The sequence below is a fragment of the Durotheca rogersii genome (assembly GCF_024521655.1).
Source record: "Durotheca rogersii strain YMJ 92031201 chromosome Unknown GGS23scaffold_26, whole genome shotgun sequence".
NCBI lineage: Eukaryota > Fungi > Ascomycota > Sordariomycetes > Xylariales > Xylariaceae > Durotheca > Durotheca rogersii.
Genome location: NW_026251257.1, coordinates 104014 through 126212, shown reverse-complemented (window position 1 = coordinate 126212; position 22199 = coordinate 104014). Strand labels below are relative to the sequence as shown.

At 55.2% G+C, this 22199-nt stretch overlaps 5 protein-coding genes across 5 annotated transcripts; 3 read left to right on the top strand and 2 right to left on the bottom strand.

Annotated features, from left to right (window-relative positions):
• The first annotated feature begins 2071 nt into the window (after window positions 1–2071).
• On the top strand, window positions 2072–3934 carry GGS23DRAFT_582211 (Lem3/Cdc50). Its single transcript, XM_051517222.1, has 3 exons — window positions 2072–2622; window positions 2693–3476; window positions 3541–3934. The coding sequence occupies exons 1-3, from the start codon at window positions 2416–2418 to the stop codon at window positions 3825–3827; spliced, it is 1278 nt and encodes a 425-aa protein (XP_051368757.1). The 5' UTR covers window positions 2072–2415; the 3' UTR covers window positions 3828–3934.
• Window positions 3935–5875: 1941 nt separating this feature from the next.
• Window positions 5876–8114, bottom strand: GGS23DRAFT_246450 (uncharacterized protein). The gene is made up of 3 exons (XM_051512219.1): window positions 6803–8114; window positions 6392–6740; window positions 5876–6313 (listed from the first exon to the last, which is right to left on the bottom strand). Exons 1-3 carry the CDS (start codon window positions 7639–7641, stop codon window positions 5981–5983), a joined length of 1521 nt encoding a protein of 506 aa, XP_051368756.1. The 5' UTR covers window positions 7642–8114; the 3' UTR covers window positions 5876–5980.
• Window positions 8115–10985: 2871 nt separating this feature from the next.
• GGS23DRAFT_582203 (glycosyltransferase family 31 protein) lies at window positions 10986–13968 on the top strand. The gene is made up of 3 exons (XM_051517221.1): window positions 10986–11899; window positions 11991–12665; window positions 12763–13968. Exons 1-3 carry the CDS (start codon window positions 11519–11521, stop codon window positions 13240–13242), a joined length of 1536 nt encoding a protein of 511 aa, XP_051368755.1. The 5' UTR covers window positions 10986–11518; the 3' UTR covers window positions 13243–13968.
• A 3633-nt stretch (window positions 13969–17601) lies between these two features.
• GGS23DRAFT_246274 (uncharacterized protein) lies at window positions 17602–19305 on the bottom strand. Its single transcript, XM_051512218.1, has 2 exons — window positions 18670–19305; window positions 17602–18578 (listed from the first exon to the last, which is right to left on the bottom strand). The coding sequence occupies exons 1-2, from the start codon at window positions 18957–18959 to the stop codon at window positions 17858–17860; spliced, it is 1011 nt and encodes a 336-aa protein (XP_051368754.1). The 5' UTR covers window positions 18960–19305; the 3' UTR covers window positions 17602–17857.
• Window positions 19306–21123: 1818 nt separating this feature from the next.
• Window positions 21124–22078, top strand: GGS23DRAFT_599704 (uncharacterized protein; the record flags this gene model as incomplete). Its single annotated transcript, XM_051518962.1, has 3 exons — window positions 21124–21393; window positions 21479–21586; window positions 21731–22078. The coding sequence occupies 3 exons, from the start codon at window positions 21124–21126 to the stop codon at window positions 22076–22078; spliced, it is 726 nt and encodes a 241-aa protein (XP_051368753.1).
• Between the last annotated feature and the right edge of the window lie 121 nt (window positions 22079–22199).

Sequence of the window (22199 nt, the reverse complement as noted above, 5' to 3'; positions counted from 1 at the left end):
ATACCTATCTATGCCGTAATCAAGCATCTCGATGCTTCCACCCTAACGGAACCGCCGCCATTAGACCGCTAGCAGGCAGGGCCTAGGCACGTACTGCATTGCATTATGCCACCTCACGTCCGCGGTTTTCGGGGCATGTGTACGACCTTGTACCAAGTGAGAGCGACCGGATCGATAATCAGTAGTAGTCTAGGTAGGGAAATCGGGGAGCATTGCTACACTGCGTTAGAGTCGGGGATAACAGACGTCATGGTAGGTAGGTTAGGTAGACCCTCAGGAGGGCGCGTGTAGGCTAGACAGTGATGTCCGCCCATCGGATGGCACGCGCCCACGGTTCGTGTACCTGGCGAGCGAGCAAGCTAGCAAGAAAGCATGGCGACGTAGCGGGCAAGGCGATGCCGGCGGACATATACCGACGAGATAAAAGCCGCAAGCCTACTGCTGGTTGATACATGGGTACGTATATAGGGGCTGGGGAAAGGGGAGAGAGGATAGGGGGCGATAACCCAACTGTCTACCTACCTGGGCAACGAGAGCAACAAGGAACTTGCTTCTATGCCCGTACGCTGGAACCAGGCCGCGCCGTAATAATACGAAAGCCACTGCTGCAAGTCCGTCCCTCTCTGCACTTTCGACCTATGGGTGATAAGCCCGACTTACACAGATTATGTTCCCGGGTGGCACAGAGGCTGTCAATACATGTGAGACGTGGCACTGCCGAGGGGGGCACGTCGTGCGTCGCCGCGTCGAGGCGCGATAATCATGCACGTAAGGGAAGCGGACCAGCCTTCGGAAACAGCGCACCTGGCTTCCGTATCCCTTACGCCTGGCGGGCGTCGCATGGGTAAGAAGGCCGTATTCGACGGGAGACGAGAGTTAATAGATCCCCCGGCTGATTCTATGGATCAGAGGAAGGGGTTTCCTTTTTTTTTCCCGAACAGAGGAAGCAGCGAAAAGAAAAGAAGAGAGACAGAAGTCAAAAGAAGCGTAGTTACACTGGTCTCGGGTCTAAGACTCAGACGCATCCTTTGTGTTCCTCCCACTATCTGCGCTTGACGGAACAAGATACCTACCCTAGAAGGATGCAACCACCGCCGACTCGCCGGAGAGAGGGAAGAGACGTGGAGGGACAGCTCAACGGCCGGTATAGGTGTCGATAGGCGAATAGATAGGTATGCTCAACCCCGACTATGTTTACCCCTATCTGGATGCTTGAGAGGGCGTGCAATGTATTATTTTTATTTACTGATACATCCTTGCGAGCTTGTCGGGGCTAGATTGTACTGCCTACGGTCCCTACGGCGGGAGGCAACTCTCGATAGAATGCCAGGTGTTTAGATGTAAGCACCTCAGGTACCTGAGGTAGTAAAAGCGGGAGTCGGGGGACATTCGGCGGTACTCCCTATTGCGCGCATCTCCAACAGTCACTCTCCGACACCTACGCGGTCTGGGCCAGGCAGGCTCCTCTCTCAGCAAGACCGTCCTCCCCTTCTCTCTGTCACCGAATCTGGCTCGTCAACACGCAGCACGTGGCCTCTCGAGGTCTGAGGTCGGTGGTTCACACTTGGAAGCCAACCAAAACTACAACAACTCCAGGGCTGTATACGTGAGGTAGGTACCTATGTAACAGAGCAGGGAGTTACCCACGGTTAGCTCTGCAATGGTCCGTGATATCGACCCCGAGACTAGACAATGCGTTGCTGGTTATAGTCAATATACCTGCGTTCAAGTCTCCCAACCGCAAGATCGGGCACATCGTGTCTTGACCTCAGCAAAGCGAGGGCTGTCGAAAAAGGGGTAGGTACGGAAGGGTCAGCTGTGGATAGATACCTGGGGTTCGTACTTGACCGCAGGTGGTCTGTGCACAGGCCTCACATAAGCAGCACATTACATAATCATAACCTGTTGACGAGTACTTAGGTACTTAGGTACCGTACCCAATGCAAAGGGTGGCATGTGTTACGTAAGTGTCGAAGGAAGGGCTGGGCAGGGTGGCTGTGCTCGCCGCATGCCTACGTTACTCGGCCGCGTTTCTTCGCCCAATCCAAGCCACGAAGCAATACGGACAACCCTCCAGAATCAACTCCCATTCATGGCCGAGCCTGTTTCGCGACACCACCGCTCTACTCCAATCCCCTCGGGCTAATTCTACCATCGAGAACCGGAATCACCAGTGCTGTCCCATACCTGAAAGACCCCGCGTCCTATACTCCTACGTTCCGCTAAGCGTCGACCGCGATAGTGACAGCCGCTGTTGTGAAAGGATCCCTCCGAGTGCTCCGAGACGGGTCCCTGCGACGGCTCCCCCGTTCGTAGGACGCGCGACGAGCAGCAGGCCTCAGACCTCCGTTTTCATCAGAACCCTCCTACTCCACTTCTCCCGTCTGACATCGACAACCACACTTCCAATTCGAGATGGACGACTCCTCCCCCCCCGAGAGCATTGACAACACCCCCAAGGAGAAGAAGAAGAGCAGAAGACCGGCCAACACGGCGTTTCGCCAACAGCGCTTGAAAGCATGGCAGCCCATCCTCACCCCTAAGACGGTCATCCCGCTCTTCTTCGTCATAGGCATCATATGTGCGCCCGTTGGTGGATTGTTGATCTATGCTAGCTCTACGGTACGGAGGCATCTGATCTTGTCTATCTCGTTTGAATCGTTGCTAATGGCCCCCCTCTCCCCCCTTTCAGGTTAAGGAGTTGCGCATCGACTATACCAACTGCTTCCGGGACTCCCCGACTGATAGCTCTGAGCTGATGGACCAGAGCCTCATCTTCCCGTCGTTCAAGGACAATGAGACCATCAATGCCATGTGGCAGCATACTGAAGGCATCAATTTTACCTATGGGCAGTACACCGTCCAGAACCTTACCAGGTGCACCCTCACCTTCGATATACCGGAGGAGATGGCCCCCCCTGTTCTCCTCTACTACCGGCTGGAGAACTTCTACCAGAACCATCGTCGCTATGTCGCGTCCTTTTTCGATAGGCAGCTTCTGGGTAATGACGTCTCCGTTTCTGAAGTCGATGCTTCTAATTGCCAGCCCCTCGCCACCGTCAACAGCTCGAACGAGGTGGCTTATTACCCGTGCGGTCTGATCGCCAACTCGCTATTCAACGACACCTTCCTGGATCCCGTGCTTCTGAACCCGCCGACGCGGGACGGCGAGAGCGAAAGCCCGTCGAGCGTGGTTTACGAATTGAAGAACACCTCCATCGCCTGGGACTCGGACAAGGATTTGTACGGAGGGCGAGATAGTACAAATTACGACAACATCCTCCCGCCCCCTAATTGGCAGATTCGCTACCCCAATGGGAGGTACAGTGCCGAGGCGCCCCCGCCCAACCTGAAGGAGGACGAGCATTTCATCGTCTGGATGCGGACGGCAGGTTTGCCGACCTTCAGCAAGCTGTACGGGAAGAACGACACGGCCCCTATGCTGAAAGGCACCTACTCTATGGATATCATCGACAGTGCGTCACCCGTCGTTCGAGGTTGCCGATGACGTGAAAAGTTGCTAACGCGTATGGGAAACAGACTTCCGAACGGACGTGTACCAGGGTAGGAAGAGCATCGTCATCACGACGCTGTCCGTCATGGGCGGGAGGAACAACTTCCTGGGCATCCTGTGGCTCGTCGTGGGCGGGTTCTGCATCGTCCTGGCCCTCGTATTCCTGGTCACGAACCTCATCAAGCCGCGCAAGCTCGGCGACCATACCTACCTGTCGTGGAATAATGCCCCGGCGTCCTCCTCGGCCGTCAAGGGCAAAGGGAAGGCGTCCGGCCCGGCAATAGGCATGGCGACCGGCCGTGATCTGTCGTAGGACGTCGGTACGCGGGGGCCGAAGGGGCCGAGGCCGAAGGCTGCACGCCGGCGGGCCGACGGCCCGTCTACCGGCGTAGCGGCAGCGGCAGCGGCAGCGGCAGCGGCGCGGGAGTGGCTCGATCTGAGGCTGACCCGCTCGGGGTCGGGCTCGGAACTCACAGGATGCGAGGCCCTCCTCGGGGAATCTCCTTCAGCGGCAGGTTCCTCTGCTTCACAGACCATCTAGATTCTGTCGAATTTCAGTATAGGCTTCGTGGTCCTGGGGACTGATGATATAATGGTGGAGTGTCATTGCGGTGGTGGAGAGGGTGGAATGTGGATTTCTTTTTTTTTTTTCACGACGGCCCTGGGAAAAGGGAAGAGGGCATAGACGACGCCCCCAGCCGGCATGAGGGCATGACGACAATATCAGGTTTTGCATCTTTTTTTTTCCTCCCGTCTACTCTGTTTTTCCTCGAGGGTTTCTCTTTTTTTCATCCTCTTCCACCCCCCTCGCGGAGTATACCCCCACGAGTCGGGCATCAGGAGCGGGTAATGAAGGCGTGGCCGGACGGGAAGATGGGTGGTTTGTGCACACGTGTACGAGTATAGCTGATGATGCCTTGCCCATCTATGTGGGCTTTCTCCCCCTTCTAGGCGAATCGTGTCGTTCTTGATTGCTTCTCGCTTGCCTCCTCCCTTTCCCGTCCTCCCTAGTAGCCACCTCCCCTTCTCCCCCCCTCACGTTCTTCCACGCTCGTCGGGGGCGCCGATACGGCACTTAAAGCAAGCAAGCAAGCCAACCGAAGCGACGCAAGGCCACCGCCTGTCTATCTTGGGGTGGTGGGGGGAGTAGTAGAAAAGGAGGCAGCGTCCCGCTTCGCTAATTGGAGTTCCGGACCGGTCCACGTTGGTAGCACTACTACTAGCACTCCCTCGGCTTCTTCTTCTTATCTCTCGTCCCTCGTGCCGCCCAACGCGCCTACGTCTCTGCATGTGAACGCGCCCGCCTCCTTTCTCCAACTGGTGAGGCCAGCAGCGCTCCCCCCGCCCCCCCCCCCCCTTTTGCGACTCCACTCGCGCGTAGGAGCAGTGCCTACCTTAGGTAGTTAGTGATAGATGGTAGTTAGTTCCGTTCCGGCTTTGCACCCGTCCTCGATAGCCCAGGGGCTAGCGCCGCCCCGGCGCGCGCATCGCAGCGAAATTGGTCGCGCGCCTAGGCCCCCCGACGCAGAGTGGCGTTCGGTAGTCGGCCAGGTCGCGCGGTGCGGTATCGCGCCGAGGGGGGCCGTGTGTATGTAATGTATGTAGATGGGACATGTGCAGGCCTGCGTGCGCGTGCGTAGCATAGCACGTAGCGCCTCCTCGACCGCCGCCTCGGGGGGAAGGGGGGGAAGTACGGGATGCGTCTCGAGGATACGCGTGTTTGCCGACTCCTAATAGGTACACTACCTACCTACCTACCTGGGGGTGTTGTATACCATCCGCAGTGCTGCAAGGACGGAGAAAGCCTACACGATTCAGTCTCTGGGCGGGTTAGTACTTGTTCCCCCCTACAGCTGCTACACCGCCTACCTTAGGTACCTCTACGCGTGCATCTACGTCGCGTTACTTAGCTATCTATCCATCTATCCACCTGCCTACCTCCCTTCAGGTAAACTTCTCGCCCGCCCTCCTCCCACTCTCCGGATCGCCAGAGGGTCGATAGCTAGCGAAAGCGGGAGGCGGGGGCGTGCGGCGGTTGTCGTCTGCGTCGTCTGCTTCGTCGCGGCTGGCCTGCGGGCAGGCGGCTTGGGCTCGTTCGCCTCGCTTCCCGACTCCCAGAGAGACGCGCGAGACGCAAAAGACGGAAATCAATAAACAAGAGAGACTATTTATGCCAGCCTCGACTACCAAGATTTCTGTCTGCCCTGCTTCTTTCTTCCTCGGTTGCCTGACGACGCCCCGTTCGCACACGTGCATGCCTTGTTGTACAGAGTGCGATTAATGTACATGTAGCGGCAGTTGATATCCGACTGCCGCCAACCTGAACGCGAACCCCGAACGCCTAGAGAGAGACTTAAGTCGGTTCGCTAGAGATGAGAGCTACCTAGCTGAGCGAGGAGGCCTCAGACGTACGAGCACCGCCGTGCCCCGCCCCTTGCTGGCTGACCTCTGTCCCCGCTTCGAATGCTAGTGGGAGTCGGGGTTGGGTCCCTCCTCCTCCAGCTTGGTCTTCTTTGTTTCATCTTCCCCGGGCGCCGCCTCTTCTGCCTTACGCTTCCCGTTCCCGTTCGTCTGCTTCGGTTGTTGGGCATCTAGACCCTGTTCTGGCTTCGACTCGGGTTCCTTGGCCTTCTTCCGAACCAAGCCGGACAGGTCCTTGGCACTCTTTTTGGCGTCCTCGAGGCGGGCTTCCTTCTCGGCTGCAGACTCGCCCAGGGCAGCGCCCAAAACGCCCAACACGGCGTCCTCGGCCGCCAGAACCGAATTGACATCCATAGGTGGTTTGGAGAGCTCGACGAGCTACTCGGGGGGGTTAGTTCCAGACTTTTTTTTTTATCCCGCGGCGGCAAGGAGTGGACGGGGAAGCGATAAACTCACCCGTTGCTCCATGTCCGCGATGATATCCTTGATTTCCGCAATCTGCTTCCGCGATAGCTCGTTGTCTTCGGGGGCGTGCAGCATAGCGAGATCGATCTCCTTGTTGGTCAGCTTCAGCTTGGTGCTGTCGATCGCCTTCTGCAGCTCCGCAGCGGCCTCCTGCCGTAAAGCTTCGTCGACGATTTTCGGGCCGGCACCATTCGCCTCGTCGGCGGAGCTAGTGATGGACGCGAATTCGAGGGCTAACGACAACTTGAAGTGGGCTTCGGCTACTGCTTCGGACTCTATAGGGTAGAGGCCCTCCTTGTACTTCAGAGAGGCGCGGCAATCCTTAATTGCTTCGGGGTACCTATGTGATGGTTAGCAAATCGACATATTCGATTGTGCTGGAGAGAGCGTCTGTGTTTTTACTTTTCATCTTCTAGGTAAATCTCAGCGAGGAGGTCGTGGGTATCGGCGAGACGTTCTCTGATGTGTTTGACAGCAGGGGTGTCCCCTTCGGCAGCCTCCTTGTCCTTTCCTTCCGAGGTTTCTCGATCTCGTTGCTCTAAAGTTTTCTCGAAAAGTACGCGGCCCAGGTCGAGGATCTCAAATGCGACCGCGAGATCATCATCCTCTTCCTCCTCACCCTCGCCTGCGCCCTCGCCCTCGCCCTCTCCTTCCTCCTCGTCCGAGTCCTCGAAGTTCTCGTCGCCGGTGAATTGGAAGAGAGGTTTCTTCGTATCAAGTGCCTTGTCGCTCGCCTTTACCTCGCTCTCGGCGGCGTTTTTAGCAACGACGGCAGCCCCTTTGTCAACGGCTTTGTCCTTCTCGTCGCCGGCCGCGTTGGCGGAGGACGACTCGGCGTGGGGCTTTTTGGTCTTTGGCTTCTTGTCGGCACCGTTCGCCTTCTTCTCGGAAGCAGGCGCGCCACCCAAGACGTTGCTCTTGCTCTGGCCGACTTTGAAGAGAGCGCGGCCGTAGAGGAAGAGGATGTCAGCATTTTCGGGAGCCATCTCGCCATTGATCTCGGCCTGCATCTCGGTGGCGCGCGAAAAAGCTTCGGCGGCCTCCTCATACTTCTTCTGCGCATAGAGGGCATTGGCCTTGGCGGTCAAGTCGGCCAGCGACACGTGCAGGGACTTGTCGCGCTCGTCGGGATCCATGGGTGGCAAGGACTGAGGTGTAGCGGCGGCAGAGACGTCAGCCGAAGCGACGGAGGCTGGGACTGCCGAGAGCGTGGGTACATCGATGGCTGTCGGTTCAGCCATTGTGATGGAAAGGCAATGGCGTCGCGATGAAACTGGCTGATGGATTGGTGGTGGAGCCGATGGCGACAGCGATTAGCAGAGGCTAGGAACAGCTTTCAGAAATGGGATGTAGATGGGGATAGTGATGAATCAATTGAGTGCCAATGGAATGGCGACGTGGAAGAGGGGGGGGGATGGATGCTTGCGACAGCGAGCGTATATGGATATGTTGTGGTCCCAAGCTGGTGGTGTGGGAGAGGGCTGGAAGTTGGAGAGTGGTGAGGGAAGAGGTGTGTGTGGTGAGGTGTTGTGTGGTGAGAGGTGCGTGCGGTGCGGGAGGGTGACGCGATTACCGGGCGTAAACCAGCCCATGAGGTCAGTGGCAGCTGCCGTGAGTCGCGCGTCGAGGTAACGGGGCAGCCACGGGGCCAGCTACGGTGGGCAGCTACGGGGGAGGCAGGCAGGCCAGCTCCTTCTACTTGACTTACTACACTTACTTGGCCTAGGCAATTGCTACGCAGCAGCTACCTAGTTGGTGGCAGCGGCAGCCACACTGCCGCCCACCGCCGCCCACCGCGCGCTCAGCAAAGCCACGGAACCTACCTGGCAAGCTTGGACCATCTGATAAGAACAGAACCGGAGACGATAGCGAGACCGCGACGCACGTGATGTATATGCGCCTATGCACGTGACACCACCTCAGGTTCACTACCTGGATCCTGCGGAGGGTTGCGTAGGCCGGTGCGCGACGAGGTTGTGTAAGCTGACCGGGGATAGGAACGGATGCAAATTTTACCGCGCGCTCCTTTCGTGCTATACGATGCAGGCCCAAGCCTATTGCTACGTGTCGGAGGATGGTAAATATAGAAAGTCTGTCCTCTTCTGCCAAGTAGGTAGGCACTCAAGGAAGGCATAGTGATAGGAGGCGTACACACATGAACCACCTACCTACCTACACATGGGTGGGTATACGCAGGCCTATCTTTCTATGCGTACCCCGCACGCGGCTTCGATGAAACACAGTATCTGGGGAGGAAAGACATGCGCATTCTACACACGCGTTGTTGGCGGTCGAAAAGTGTCGGGCGCATTTGGTAGGTAGGTATCTCTAGAGAAGATCTTCTTAAGGCGGCGAAATCTGCTCTCGGGGGCGCGCGAAGCGACCACCAACCTGCGTGGTAGGCAAAGTGTCCCCCCATACGACGAAGCCCCTCGAAGCGGTTGCCAACAGACGAGAAATGGAGCATCTGAACATGACAATATAAGGCTGAACCCAGTTCCTCCGGCCGGTGGGCGTCCACGCCCATGGCGATGGCATGTCATGGCGTCGGAGCCAAGGGTAGTGGCGTAGCATGGGCAGGAAAAGGCAAGACAGAAAAGAAAAATTTAAGCACGGGCGGCAGAGCATGAGCAGAGCAGAGCAAGCGAAACAGCAGTCTCGATGCGACATGGGAGGCTTGGCGGGCGTAGATATTCCCGTAATCCGGGGCCGTCCGGTCCCCATACAGCCAGCGCCTACTTTGCGATGGGGCGAGAGCTCTCGTCTTAAGGTTCCGTCGTTGCGACGGTGATCGTGATGGGGACTTTGCTGATTTACCTAACTCTTTAGACGGGCTGCAGGTGTTGAGACTTCGGACAGATATACCTACCTAAGGTATGGATGGGTGCCTCGGGATTACACATAACCTACTCATTGACAGGTTGGTCGATGTGCGTGCGTTAGGTAGGCAGTTGGGCTGTGCGTGATACCCGCCCACCACCTGATGCATGTGTGTACATGTACCTACCTAATTGTAGGTAGGTAACGTTGAAATATGGCCTTCCCGCCTGGTACGATGCCCGTGGACCCGATTCGGCGTTGATCACGCCCCAGCGCCCGGGATGGCAAAGCATTTCGGTAGCATTTCGCACGCTATCCCTGCATTGTTTTAGATGTTTCGATTACCACGCAAGACCGGGGGTGGGGAGGGGAACACGAGGATTTCAGATGTCGGCTGCTGGCATCTACCTACCTACTACCTAGGTAGTAAGACCAGATTTTGTCGGGTGGGCCGTGGGCGTTCTTTAGCAGGTTCCCCTCCGCTTCTTCTCGCCATCTCTATTCCCCCTCTTTCTCCCGCGCGCAGGGATGCGAGACTAGGTATAGACGATGGCAAGGTGCCTAATCTAAGACATCACGTATTATTATATATGGGTGTCTTACCTATATGTATATCGTGGAATGTACCGAATGCGCTCCCGAGTTCGGCGTTCGCTCCCGCTTCTGGTTGCGGAGGTACCTAATCTACCTACTTACACTGACTGACAGGCTGTTAACTCATTCTATATCCGCTGCAACATCAGATCAGCGCAAGCTTAGGTACTTCGGCGCCTAAGTGCCCCAAGTTGAAGGTTCTTATTTCACTACAGGTAGGTACCTAACAGTTCTATACCTAGGTTGGTATGATTGCGTCTGACGGGTTCTAGGTAGGTATATATAGTATTTGGCAGGGCACCCCTCTCAGCGCGTCCACCCATCCATGTCGGCATGTTACCCTCTGCTGCCTCCTCGGCCGCGGGAAAAGAAATACGAGATGGCATGGTACACTACCCAGCTAACCGGGTCAAGTATAAACTCCAGCCGCACATCCCCACATGGCAGCGGTACGGGCTGGTTGCTACTGAGCCTAGGGTAGAATTCGACGCCTGCGCCGGTGGGTTTAGCTTGTGTGCGTATGCGCGTATCGTGCCGGCGGGGCCCTAGATGCAGAACGTTTGTTTCATCCACCCTCCGACGTTGCCCTCGACCCGGCTTACGTACCGAACCTACCTACGGAGGCATCGTAGGAGCTGGCCACCTGTATATCAGTATATGCCTAGGTACATAACTGCGTGGAATGGATAACAGTCGCCGTGAACCGAACAGGTACCACCGCTCAGCCAAACCGCAGGCAGGTTGCTCTGGCTCCATGTATCTCTACGTAGCCTAATCTGGTATGTACTACCTTCAGGCACCTGGAGGTACCTACCTTTGAGATACCTACTATATGTGTTACGTTGTACCTGTCCTGCTTGCCTCTTATTAGATACCTACTTAGGTTAGGTACGCACATGGGCAGGTATCTAAGGAGGTACCTAAGGGTCCAGGTGGATGTTAGCACCGTACGCGAAGTTAGCTACCGAACCTGTGTTATTTTTATTAGGGTCAATGGATGTACCTTCATCGTTCTGTATAGGTACCTACCTAGGTAGGTAGGTACCCAAGATAGGTAACGTAGGCGGGTAGGTACCTAGGCTACAGGTCGGTTGCAGGCATGTACGGATATACCTGTGTGCTGCCTGCGCCTTGCCGGCTGGGATCTCGCAGCTGGGATTCGCAGGCGCCGCCTCCGTGCAAGCCAAGTTAAGTGCTTACTTGCCCCATCGTCTTCACCACCTCGCCTGCCTACCTACCTACCTAGTCACTCACTCGACTTCGAACCACGTCGACGTCTTTTTTTCTTCCCTCCCTCCTCTTACCTTACGTGATTCTAATCTCGTCTTCTCACTCTTTACCACCGTCCCCCTTTTCGCTCGCTTGCTCTTCCGAGCCTTCACCTTCTCGTCCATAATATCTCGACCGTTTCCTTCCCGTCCTATCACTAGGACGGACACCTTTGCTGGTTTTGTGCGCTGTATGGGAAGTTCGTCCCGTCCCTCCCCTCCTCCTCCTCCAGACAATCTCGTGTCCCAACCGGGTATCACCTTCGAAGGTCTGCCTCCACGTCATTGTCCTCCTCTTAAACTGTCGCCATCACTCTCACTCACCACTGTTAAATCTGGCCGATGTAACCCTTTCCCTCCCCCCCAGCCGTCTCTCCAGAGCAGTTGCGTCTTCATGCCGCCCCTGTCACGTATTTCGACATAGCTGCTCCTGTCAATGCAGCTCGCTACCATGATCGCATCTCCCAATTCCCGCCGATTCCGGGTCGCCGGCGTCATTGCTGCCTTGGCCCTGGTCGCGCTCATCCTACATCTCCGCCTGCGGTGGCAGCCGGCGCCCTTTGAATATGCCCACGAATACTATCAGAGTGTCCGAAGCTATTTTAAAGGTTCGGTATACAACAATACGTTGTACACAGACGGAAACGACATGGTCGATCCCTACTTCAACTCTTCCGCCCCGTGTGCCAATTTCCCCAATACCGACGGCGTGCTCCTGGTCATGAAGACCGGCGCAACGGAGGCCTTCGATCGGATGCCCACCCACCTCCTCACCACCTTGAGCTGTCTCCCCGATTTCCTCCTCTTCTCCGACATGGTACGGCCCTGCCTTCCCCCACCCACCTCCTCTGCCTCCCACCTCAGCCTCGTCCTGCCCCGGCGCCGGTCCGTAGCTAATTCTATCCCAGGAGCAGCAGATTGGCCCGTACCACATCTTCGATGCTCTGGCCGAGTTTGAAGAATCGGCCAAGGCCCATAATGACGACTTTGATCTCTACCGCAACCAGAAGGAGTGCCCCGTGTCGCAGAAATCTTGCATCGACGCGAAATCTGAAGGTCATAAGGCCTGGAATCTGGACAAGTACAAGTTCCTCCCCATGATGGAGCAGACTTGGCGGATGCGCCCCAACCACGACTGGTACATCTTTGCCGAGGCCGATACCTACATTTTCTGGGCCAACATGATCCACTGGCTGAAGAAGCAATCTGGTTTCGACCCCCGAGAGAAGCTTTACCTGGGCAGCCGGAGCTTTATCGGAGGTACTCCGTTTGCCCATGGCGGCTCCGGATATATTCTCAGCGGTACGCTGTTGCGTCATCTGATCGAATATCATCCTGGCGTGGTCAAGCAGTACAACGTCAAGGGGAGCAACGAGTGCTGTGGCGACTTGATGCTGGCCATGGCCCTGGAAGAGTATGAGAGCGTCAAGGTCCGGCAAGCCTGGCCCATGATCAACGGCGAGAAGCCCAGCACCCTGCCGTACGGACCGGGCCATTGGTGCGAGCCGCTTCTTACTATGCATCACATGAACTCGGAGGAAATCAGCAGCGTTTGGCAGTTTGAGCAGACGAGAAAGGTCGATGTAAGCAGTCTATAGAGCTTGTTGCCCCCCAAGCTTTTCCGGTCTCGGGCCCACCCCATACTACTCGCTCTAGTCGCCCATGTTGACCACCTAACAGCGCATTCTCATGATCCGGGATGTATACGAAGGCCTCATCCAACCGAAGATGCAAGTGTCTCGGGCCAATTGGGATAACTTGTCGGACGATGTCTGTTACATCAACCCGGATCCCGAAGCCCAGGACCGTGCCGAAGGCCACTTCCGCGACCGCCAGAAGAAGCAGGAGGACATGAATGACGTCGAGAAGGAGGCGTGGAAATCGTGGGAGAACTGCGCCAAAGTGTGCGCGTCTCAAGACGAACCCGACGACAAGTCCTCGAACGAGAAGAAGCGGAGCCGAACCTGTTTCCAATACCGCTGGCACGAAGAGGTGTGCTGTACGGCTAAGAGCTTCAAGCTTGGTGCTCCCAAGCCGGCTCCGGGCGATAGCAGCTCGAAAGCCAAGTGGATGAGCGGTTGGCATCTGAAAGGCATCAATGAATGGATCGACGCTATGGGCGAGTGCAAGGAACCCGCATGGAAGAAGGCCGAACTGTGATACCGTCTAAGGTGGGGAAAGCGTGCGGGAGCCGGAAAAATAATAAAGACCCGCTAGGGAGAGGGGAGGCGGGTTAAAAAACATTGTTCGCGATGTTAATCACGAATCCACGAAGGGTGTCACCGAAAAGGGAAGGGAAAAGGAATGAAACAGGTGCAGTTTCGGGGGATCTAGCATTAGGGCCACTACGTACTTGAACATATAGTACGGCCGTACCAGGGGGGGTGAGGCTCTCTCATGGCCACCTTGTTCACGATGGGGATACCATATCACGGCGTTCTAGGCACCTTGTCGTCAGGAGCGACGGACATGTTTCGCGTCATTGTATACAGGAGGGAGATAGGGACGAAGGTGAAAAAACCTTGATAAGACTTGCGCATCCTGCGCTTTTACTTTGACGCCGGCGCGTAGGAAGGAGAGGCGAGGCGAGGCGAGGCGAGGTGAGGTGTGATGAAGGGGAAGAGAAGTAGTTACGATAAGGTGTAGGCGGAGGAGTTGGGTTCAGTATGCTTAGGCGGGGAGAGTTCGGGAGGCGGTTGATGCTGCCAGAATCCGGGAAGGTTAAGACTATGCTTAGGGTTCCAGGGTAGAAGTTCAGGGGCAAGCCCAAATACCCGCCTGTCCGAACATCACACCCTACCCAAGTGACATAGGTTTAAGTAGGGAAGCAGGTAGAGAGATCGGCTCATGGCCCTGTCATCGATAAGATGTGCGGTAAAGGGAGGGTTTCCGCGGTGGTGGTGACGGTAGTTGTGGTATCCCGTCCCGGGTAAATGGGCAAGGTACCCTACAGGTAGACAGGTGAAGCTGGGGAAATAGGGGCTGGCTTCTTGGCCAGTGCGCTGTCCACCGCCAACCCCACCACCCGTCTCAGATACCCGCCCCGATCCTAAACATCCCCCCCCCCCTTTTTTTTTCCTTCTTTTCCCTAGCGACCGCCCGGAGCGGAAGCGGGCACGTAGAGGCGTTCCCCTAGCTTAGCGACCACTAGCCACTCCGTCCGAACCCTCCCTATCCCGCCACGCCGGAGAGAAGCGGACACTAGCTTGGAGAGAGAGACCAGGGAGCAAGCTGGCTTCCTCCATCGCGGAGCAACTCTTCGATGCGTAGATCGGAGTGTCGAAGGCGGTGGGGAGGCGGGTGGTTGTTGAGTAAGATGACACTTGCTATGGAGTCTGGGGGCACTACGACTACGACAGCGTGCATATTCTAGCAAGACTGTGACGAGAACTTCATTTGTATCGACATGATAAGTACCTAAGGTGTACCATATTGAGGCGCCAATGTGCTCCCGCTCCCCTTCCACGACATACCCCTTTCCAGGCTCGACAATAACATTACTACGAACTTGTCTTGTCCCCCCAGATACGCCGAAGTATATACCCCTACCATTCCGTTACACGCACCGACCCTTGTGAATGCTCATTCCTCCATTTGATGCCCCAAACCTTGTCGTCGTCGTCGGCTCTTCGATTTGATCACGCACCATTGCCAGCTTTGTTTTTCTTATGGCCAGCCTCTTCCTTAGGGTAGAGTATTTCGTGAACGACTACCCACCTCCTCAGGACGCACGCTTCAAAATAAATACCCGTAAGACGACGTCCAATAACGGATCGCCCGCACCATTCATCCGCGGCGGTGGAGGTTCTGAAGCGAAACACAAGTCCCTCACTGCTGCCGCGAATGAATATCGCGTTCGGGGGAACTGGCAGCCACGCAGTGGTTGGCTCCGTAACGTGTATTCGTGCCTCGCGGTTTCTGGCTTGATACATTTGAGCGTCCGCTGGACTCTTAAATTTGATGAAAATCTCCCTTCGTTGGAGGTCATAGCCGGTCTCTAGAGTTTCGGTATTCATATTCTCAATTTTCCTATGGTTGGTCGTTATTTGGGTGGTTGGACTGCGAAGCCAGATGAAGGCGTTCTGAGTAATAATATGATAAGGGCTGTGGTGTAGGGAGGTTTTGCGGTGGAGTGGTGGAGAGCAATAGGACAAGAAATGAACACATAGCCGTCGCAGATTTCCCCAGCTATTTGTATTAGAAATGACGAGAGCATGGGGTCTGCTCTGTAGGTAGGCTCCCTTGCTATACACCGCTTTGCGAAACCTATCCTGTGAGCGACCCTCAGCTTATCGTGCACAGCGTTCGGCGTCCAGCCACATATGCAGCTACGTTGACGGCTTTCGGGCCGGGGTCATTCTGGATGGCGTCTTCTGCATTCAGAGGCCCCGGGGGTTCGAGCTACCGCGAGCCTGCTGGGACTGGTTCGTTGTAATCCGCCTCGAGGCAGGCTCCAAGGCGTAATCGCTTCCTCCTAGACCCACCTCCAAGCCTCGCGGCATCGTCAGGAGGTCCGCGAAGAGAATGAAATGTGGCAAGTCGTGCTGATCTCGAGTCCAAGTGATCAAGCCTGACGGAGAGCCGCATGATGACCGGGAATACGAACCTCGAGGCTTGACGCCAAAAGATAAAGTCGAACATCTCACATTCTGATTGGCGTTAATATATCCGGTCCAGTTCATCGCAACTGTTGAGCCATATCATTTCGATAACGGGACCTGTTGGGGCGGCGGCCGCCGCCCGTCGGGCCTGGAGAGCTACGTCTCCCTCCCCTGGAGAGACTCACTCTGTCCGTTACCCATTTCCTCGATGGCATCGCGCATCAGTCTTGCGTAGAGAACCACTCCCGAATAACAAGCATCAGTAAAAGAAGAGCTTAGAAGCAACAGCTGATTGATTCGACACACATTTAACATTTGCTTCAATTTATCGATTGATTTGGGTTGTCTGCTTGGGCGCCGCCTTCAACCTTTAAAGACAGCTTTAGGTGGGCAACCTGATATCAGGGCTCGGATCGGGGTTCAGCTTCCCGATGGTAGTGCCTAGACGGAGACAAATATTAGGAGCATTTTTGACGAGAGCGTCAGCTCATACCAAGAAGCTCAGCTGCGTTGGTGGAGGAGTATTTTGCGACACCCTGACGATGATCTTATCGCTCCGGCCTTCATTGAAAGGGGCTGTTTCATCATATAGAGGCACACCTCAATTTAGGGCGCTTCTGTATCATTCGGCCGAGTAGTCGGTGTAGAGCCGTCTGATATAAGTTCTCAAGCGATCGGCTTTCCGCCATAGCCCCGCCCCCAGCACCCGACAAGACGTAGATGGCGTTACGATTGTGTGACTGCAGATGCTTTATGGTGTGTTGGCTATGCGTTAGTAGAGAGTAGAGGAAAGTAGGAGACTATCGACGTGGGCAATATAGCCTTGGCTGGAGCCTTGATTTCCCTGTATCCAAGGTACGTGGTTATTCGAGTACGATATCTGAATGGCCCCTTCGCCCTTAATCACCTTATAGGTGCTGGAGGTAACTACCCCTTGCTGGCTGAGAAAGTCACAATTCCTTGCATCTTGGCCCGTTAGAAACAACGCCCACGGGGCTATATGGACCCAAGATACGAACGGGGATTATGACGATCGCTTCCCTCAACGTCTCCTGAGTCAGGCTGTTAATTCGGCTTGTACAAACGAAGTGAGTTTAATACCATGGGCGCGTACGTACTCTTCCCTTGGCCATTCCAATCTCGTATTTAATGGCAGTATAACTTGTGTCATCACCGCTACCGAACTTGTTGAGTCCGAAGTGGTTGGTGTATGGTAGTTGCGACTCCTGGCCGGATCGGAACGGTGCTTGTACCCCCTCATGAACTCGTCTTCCTGGTTTAGAGCGGTAGGAGAGTCTCGACCCATACGCCGCAACAGGAGAGAGCTAGCACCTTGCCACTGACAAAAGAAGCAGCATAACCTTATCCAAGACGTGGATCTGGGCCCTCTGTGAGGTGTACCGAGAAGGATAATCTCAGTAACGTTGTCTGCGATACTTCCGTACCGTCGTCAAGCGAGGTAGTTCGGAGTTGGTCGTTTCGTAATGACAATGCCTTTGCCGAAGCGGTTAGTAGAGATTGATAATAGGAATAAGGGTTGGAATACATTGGATGCTCCCAACGCTTTCGATCAACAGCCCACCGAAGATATGACCGAGGAAAGGTAACGGACGGTCTCTTGCCTATGGGAGGTCCCATTAATAATAATAGTATTCTACAATATAAGCTGCTTGTATTAGAGTATTGACTTTGCTTTATCTGTGTCTCTCTCGTGCCCGAGGACCATGAGAAGTTCCTTTCTGAAGTTTAGTAGATATTTTACGAATCCGACCTCCACCCAGAATCATACCGATAGGTCATGATTCTAGCGTTGGGGACGCCCGAAGGACGTAAATCCTCCCAGCAGAGAGTGGCGGACTCTGCGTGTACCCACGCCGTCGCGATGGATGATCCTAAATTATGAATGGCAACGACAATACCAGGTTTAATTGTTTTATTAATATTTGAATCATATTTCGAGGGACGCTACTGATGCTACAAACCCGGTACTTCATATTCTAAGGAAGTAAAGACCGCCTCTTTCTGTATTTTATAATTTCTTAAATTAGTAATGTTGCCATTTCCATCACATAGGTATTATGTGCTCACGCTTTCCCTTATCACGACCGTGACTCTCGGAGCTGAAAACTAATCATAAGGGTAAACATCATTCGTCTTACCAATAAGTTTGTCCATCAATCCGTCCGCTCCCATTCTTCCATTTTTATCCGCCCAAAGGTCATATAAATGTATCCGTAGGCATCCTCAAAGTGAGAGCATCGGTTGAGACTGTAATACTCCAGGTCTGGACATTCTTTTTCAAGAAACCGAAAGACTGTCAGCCAGGTACCACCGCCCGGTTTGAACTGAACATGTTCCAGATTGGCTCGCCTAATGACCGGCTTGTGAGTCGATTCCGGGGAAGGTGAAAGTAGTCTGATCAGCGACTCCTCGCTTGCCCACAAACGCTGTAGGGACAACATCTCCAAGCCCCTAGAGGGCAGCCAGTGGAGGCGATCGAGGTCGAGATAATGGGTCGCATCAATCGCCAAACATCTTAAGTTTCGACAGGAAGAGACCAGGGCGAATAGCTCATCCTGGTGCGCCTGGTTCGGGAACTTGTGTTGCCAATTGCTTGGGAAGTACCCCGACTCAAGGTATCCGTTTTCTGTCCCGTCGTCGTTTTGGCTCTCGTTCCTATACGATTGGCTCCCGCCGGGGCCTGTCTCGTCGACTACCCGGAGCAGTAAGTGTTGAAGCATGCTTCTTGCCTCTTGACTAAGAGCCCCGGCGAGTAAGCCGATATCTCGCGTCGTGGGAAGCTCGAGACGTAGGTCTACTACATGACGGAATGCGGGGAGGAGTAGCGCGTGGTAGAAGGTATTCAGCAGCTCAGCTACCGCTTCTTCGTCGTAACTGATCAGCTTGCAGAGTCAGTCTACGGTACCCTACGATTACTTCATACGTTACCCCAGAGGAACCCTGGGGGCATTCGGAGTTCGCTCACCAGATAACTTCGTAGAAAGGAGCGTCCAAGTAGATGCTAGAGACAGAGGGGAATGACACGGCAAACTGTTTAACGCAACGTAAGCTACCAAGGAGGCTCCGAATAATGGGACTTCTAGCGCTCTCGTGCTGTTGTTGGACAGCTGTTGTATTCCTCAAGGAGTTCTCGTTTTCTCGTACCCGGAAGCGTTCGGCCAACTCTTCGAACTTCTCTTCAAACTCGCCGGCCTGAAACTGGCTAATGGGAGCGACATTTAGCACATACACGACGCCCAACACACACTGAAACATTACAAACAAGGGGAAACATCTGAAAGAGATATCTCAAACACATACCTTCCGTCCTCGATGCGGTATCTCCTCTTGAACGTCAGCTTATCCGGACCCAACTCGACAGCTAGGTTCCTAACTGCAGACGCAACGGTGCTCTGGGCCTCAGACTTGTCCCTTCCGTCTCGCGATATGATGCTTTGTATATCGACGAATGCGAGCGTGTTTCTCCGCTGGCGGAAGGAGTTGAAGCGAAGAACCCATGTATGATACCGCGCCAGTATATCTGTAGCGCTCACACACCACGCCCGTGACACCAGCCTCAGAGATAGTACCGACTGCCAGTCGATTTCGGGGACCGCGAATGTCGTCTCGCACGCGGGGTCTGTCACATCGACTGGACGATTCGGGCACTTGACGTAGAAGTCCCACCCTCTGAAAGGATGCTCGATATGGTCGTTGCGCACAGTTGAACGATAACTAACGAAGTTGGAAGTGACCTTCGGAATGGTTAGCTGGCCTAGTTTCCCTACGGGGAGGGTCACGGGATGGTGAGGCTTGCTGTATCCATCAACTCCCGCGGCAGCCACATGGCTTCAAGTCATTTGCTGAGTGCACTGATCTATCGCATAGTTCGGAGTGCTGAGTTAGATGTAGGCACGTATGTCGAGACTTTTCAGGATATTTACGTAGGAAGTAGTTGGATCGCCAAGGGGTACCTAGGTAATTAGGTCGAGATACTGGTGCTTAGTAGTCGAAGTCGGGATGCTACACGTGATCGGATAGGGCCTTTAGCACCAAGTTTAGACCCGACGTGGTTACCTACTACAATGGGGCACGTCTTCATACGCACCACCCACTGTTTTTGAATGTCGTCAACGCCGAAATAGGCGGTGCATCTGAGTATTGGCGGATGGAATCGTAGAAGCGCATGGCGGAAGATGTTGGCTGTACTCGGCTCGCAGGCTCAACGCGCCAGGGGGCAAGACTATGTAGGTAGAATATCCATCGGCGGGACCCTTGGCGAACACACAGGCTCGCATTCATCATGTCGGGCAATCGGTACGGCGTTGGCGGCACGACACGGTGACATGTCATTCTAGTCTCATCCACCCAACACCAAGTTGAAAAGCATTCTACGCAATCTATCTGTCTCGAATAGGGGTTAGAGGGATTGGTGGGAATGCGGCAGCCTATGCAATCGATTGGCCAACTCGAGAGTACCTAAGTATGTATGTGCGTAGAGAGATTTTGTTGTGGGAGGGAGACCAAGGGGCAGATCAGATCCCCTCCATTCATTTGAGTTTTGAATGCGAGCCGGCTCTTGTTGCCGCCACATTTTAGGCCTTCACCGATGTTGTCCTCCCATTTCTCCGTTACTGACATCTACATAGCCAACTGATGTCAGTAAGGAGGGAAGTCTTCCCGGCCGGTTCCCGTCATGAAAGCGCTGAATGTGATACCTACTTGGTTGCTTGTAATCAAACTGCTCACCAAAAGGACCAAAAGGCGCCACCCGCGCTGTAACCGCCCCCAAATACGCCCCTGAATACATATACTTACCCCCGAAATAGCTGGCGCGCGAGGTTAAGCTCGGGCAGAGGACGGGACTGAGTTGGCCGAAGAACAACGCCGGCCAACAACAGACCGAATGGCAACTCTTCTCGGAGATACGAAACCCCCAAAGACATGGCAAACAACCGATACGACGTTATGGTAAGGGATCGAGAGGCAAACCTAGGGTGCTTGGGGCGATAATTAGGCCCTGCCCATACAATGGGGGCGTTGTGACTCTCGAGTTGGGCAGTCTTAGCAGACAAGACGACCCCTTGCATGGCGAGAGATAATGTAATATTAACTCAGGCAGACGGGAGGCGTGGCATGGCGGGTGAATGGTCGTGGCCTTAAGGAGCCAAAACGCGTTCGTAAGTGTCGTATGTGTGTTCAATACCATGAATCACTGATAAATCGTCATGCCTCACCTCGAATCTTGTCACACAGTATCCCGAGTCACCTTGTAATCTCCATGGCAAGACACCAAGTATAACTACCATATAAATACCCGCAGACTCACAGTCGACAGCCGAAACCGATAACACGAAAGCCGCTCGCCTCGCCGCGTACCAACTCATCAACGCCGCAGTTATCGCTGACAACAAAGCAAGAAAACAAGAAAATCGGAATCATGAGGTATACGCATCATATCGCGTTGTTCGCCTTGGCGATCGCCAGCGTCTTCGGCGCGTCGAATGCAAGTGGACCAACTTCGAACGACGAGGTGCTGCTATCTCGCAAGAGACATAAAGTCGCTAACGCCTCCCAGGACCACATCAACCACGACCACGCCGAGCCGCTTCGTACCAGGGCCGTCGAAAGCCGTCCTCCGGCCATGATGGTCTTGAGAGGCGCCATCGAGCCGAACGGAGGAGAGAGAACTTTCACTGGCACCATTCAAGTGAGTCAGCCCTTCTAGCCAGCCTACCTTCTTTCCCACCAATCGCGGGATGCCAATTCTCACCACGACGGCAACCTGTCCTCAGGAGATCGACGCGCAAATTCATAGCATAAAGCCCGACTTCTCGCGGGCCGACTTCCAGCCCAGCCCGGCGGAGGGGAGGACCGTCCGGCCGCGCGGGCGGCGGAACATAGTAAGTTAGACCTGACACTGCCACCTCACCCATACCCCCTCCCCCCTTTCCGAAGCCATAGCGAGAAAGGGTGCACAGTATCAGGACAAGCACAGCTCCACGACGTGCCGGCTAACCATCTGCCTCTCCTTTCCTCCACCGCAGAACCGCGTGCAATGCCCGGACCCGAGCCTGTCGCCAGCGCCGCGGGCGGCGGTAGCGGCGGCGCAGTCGTGGCTGGTGTCGATCGCGACGCCGCTGTCGGCGCCGGGGCAGCAGTGCGCGCAGGTGTCGTGCGCGGGGGGCGCGGCGGTCTGGCTGTGCAACGACAACCTCGGCGGGGCGCAGGCGAGCAGCCTGGCGATCGCGAACGCGGTCGGCGCCATCCTCGGCGACCGCCGCTGCGACGCCGCCAACGGCACCGACGGCCCCGTCCGCGGCCAGGCCTTCGACTCCGCTAGCTACCACGTCGTCGTCAACGGCGACGCCGCGTGCGCCGGAGACGGGGTCTAGGGCGCGTGGACGGTGAGGGACGGGGGAGGGGACGGGAGGGGAGCAGGGACAGCGGGTCGTTGGTTGTTCTTCTTCTCTTGTCTTTAGGTGACGAAGAAAGGGGTGGAAGGCTGGTCAGAAA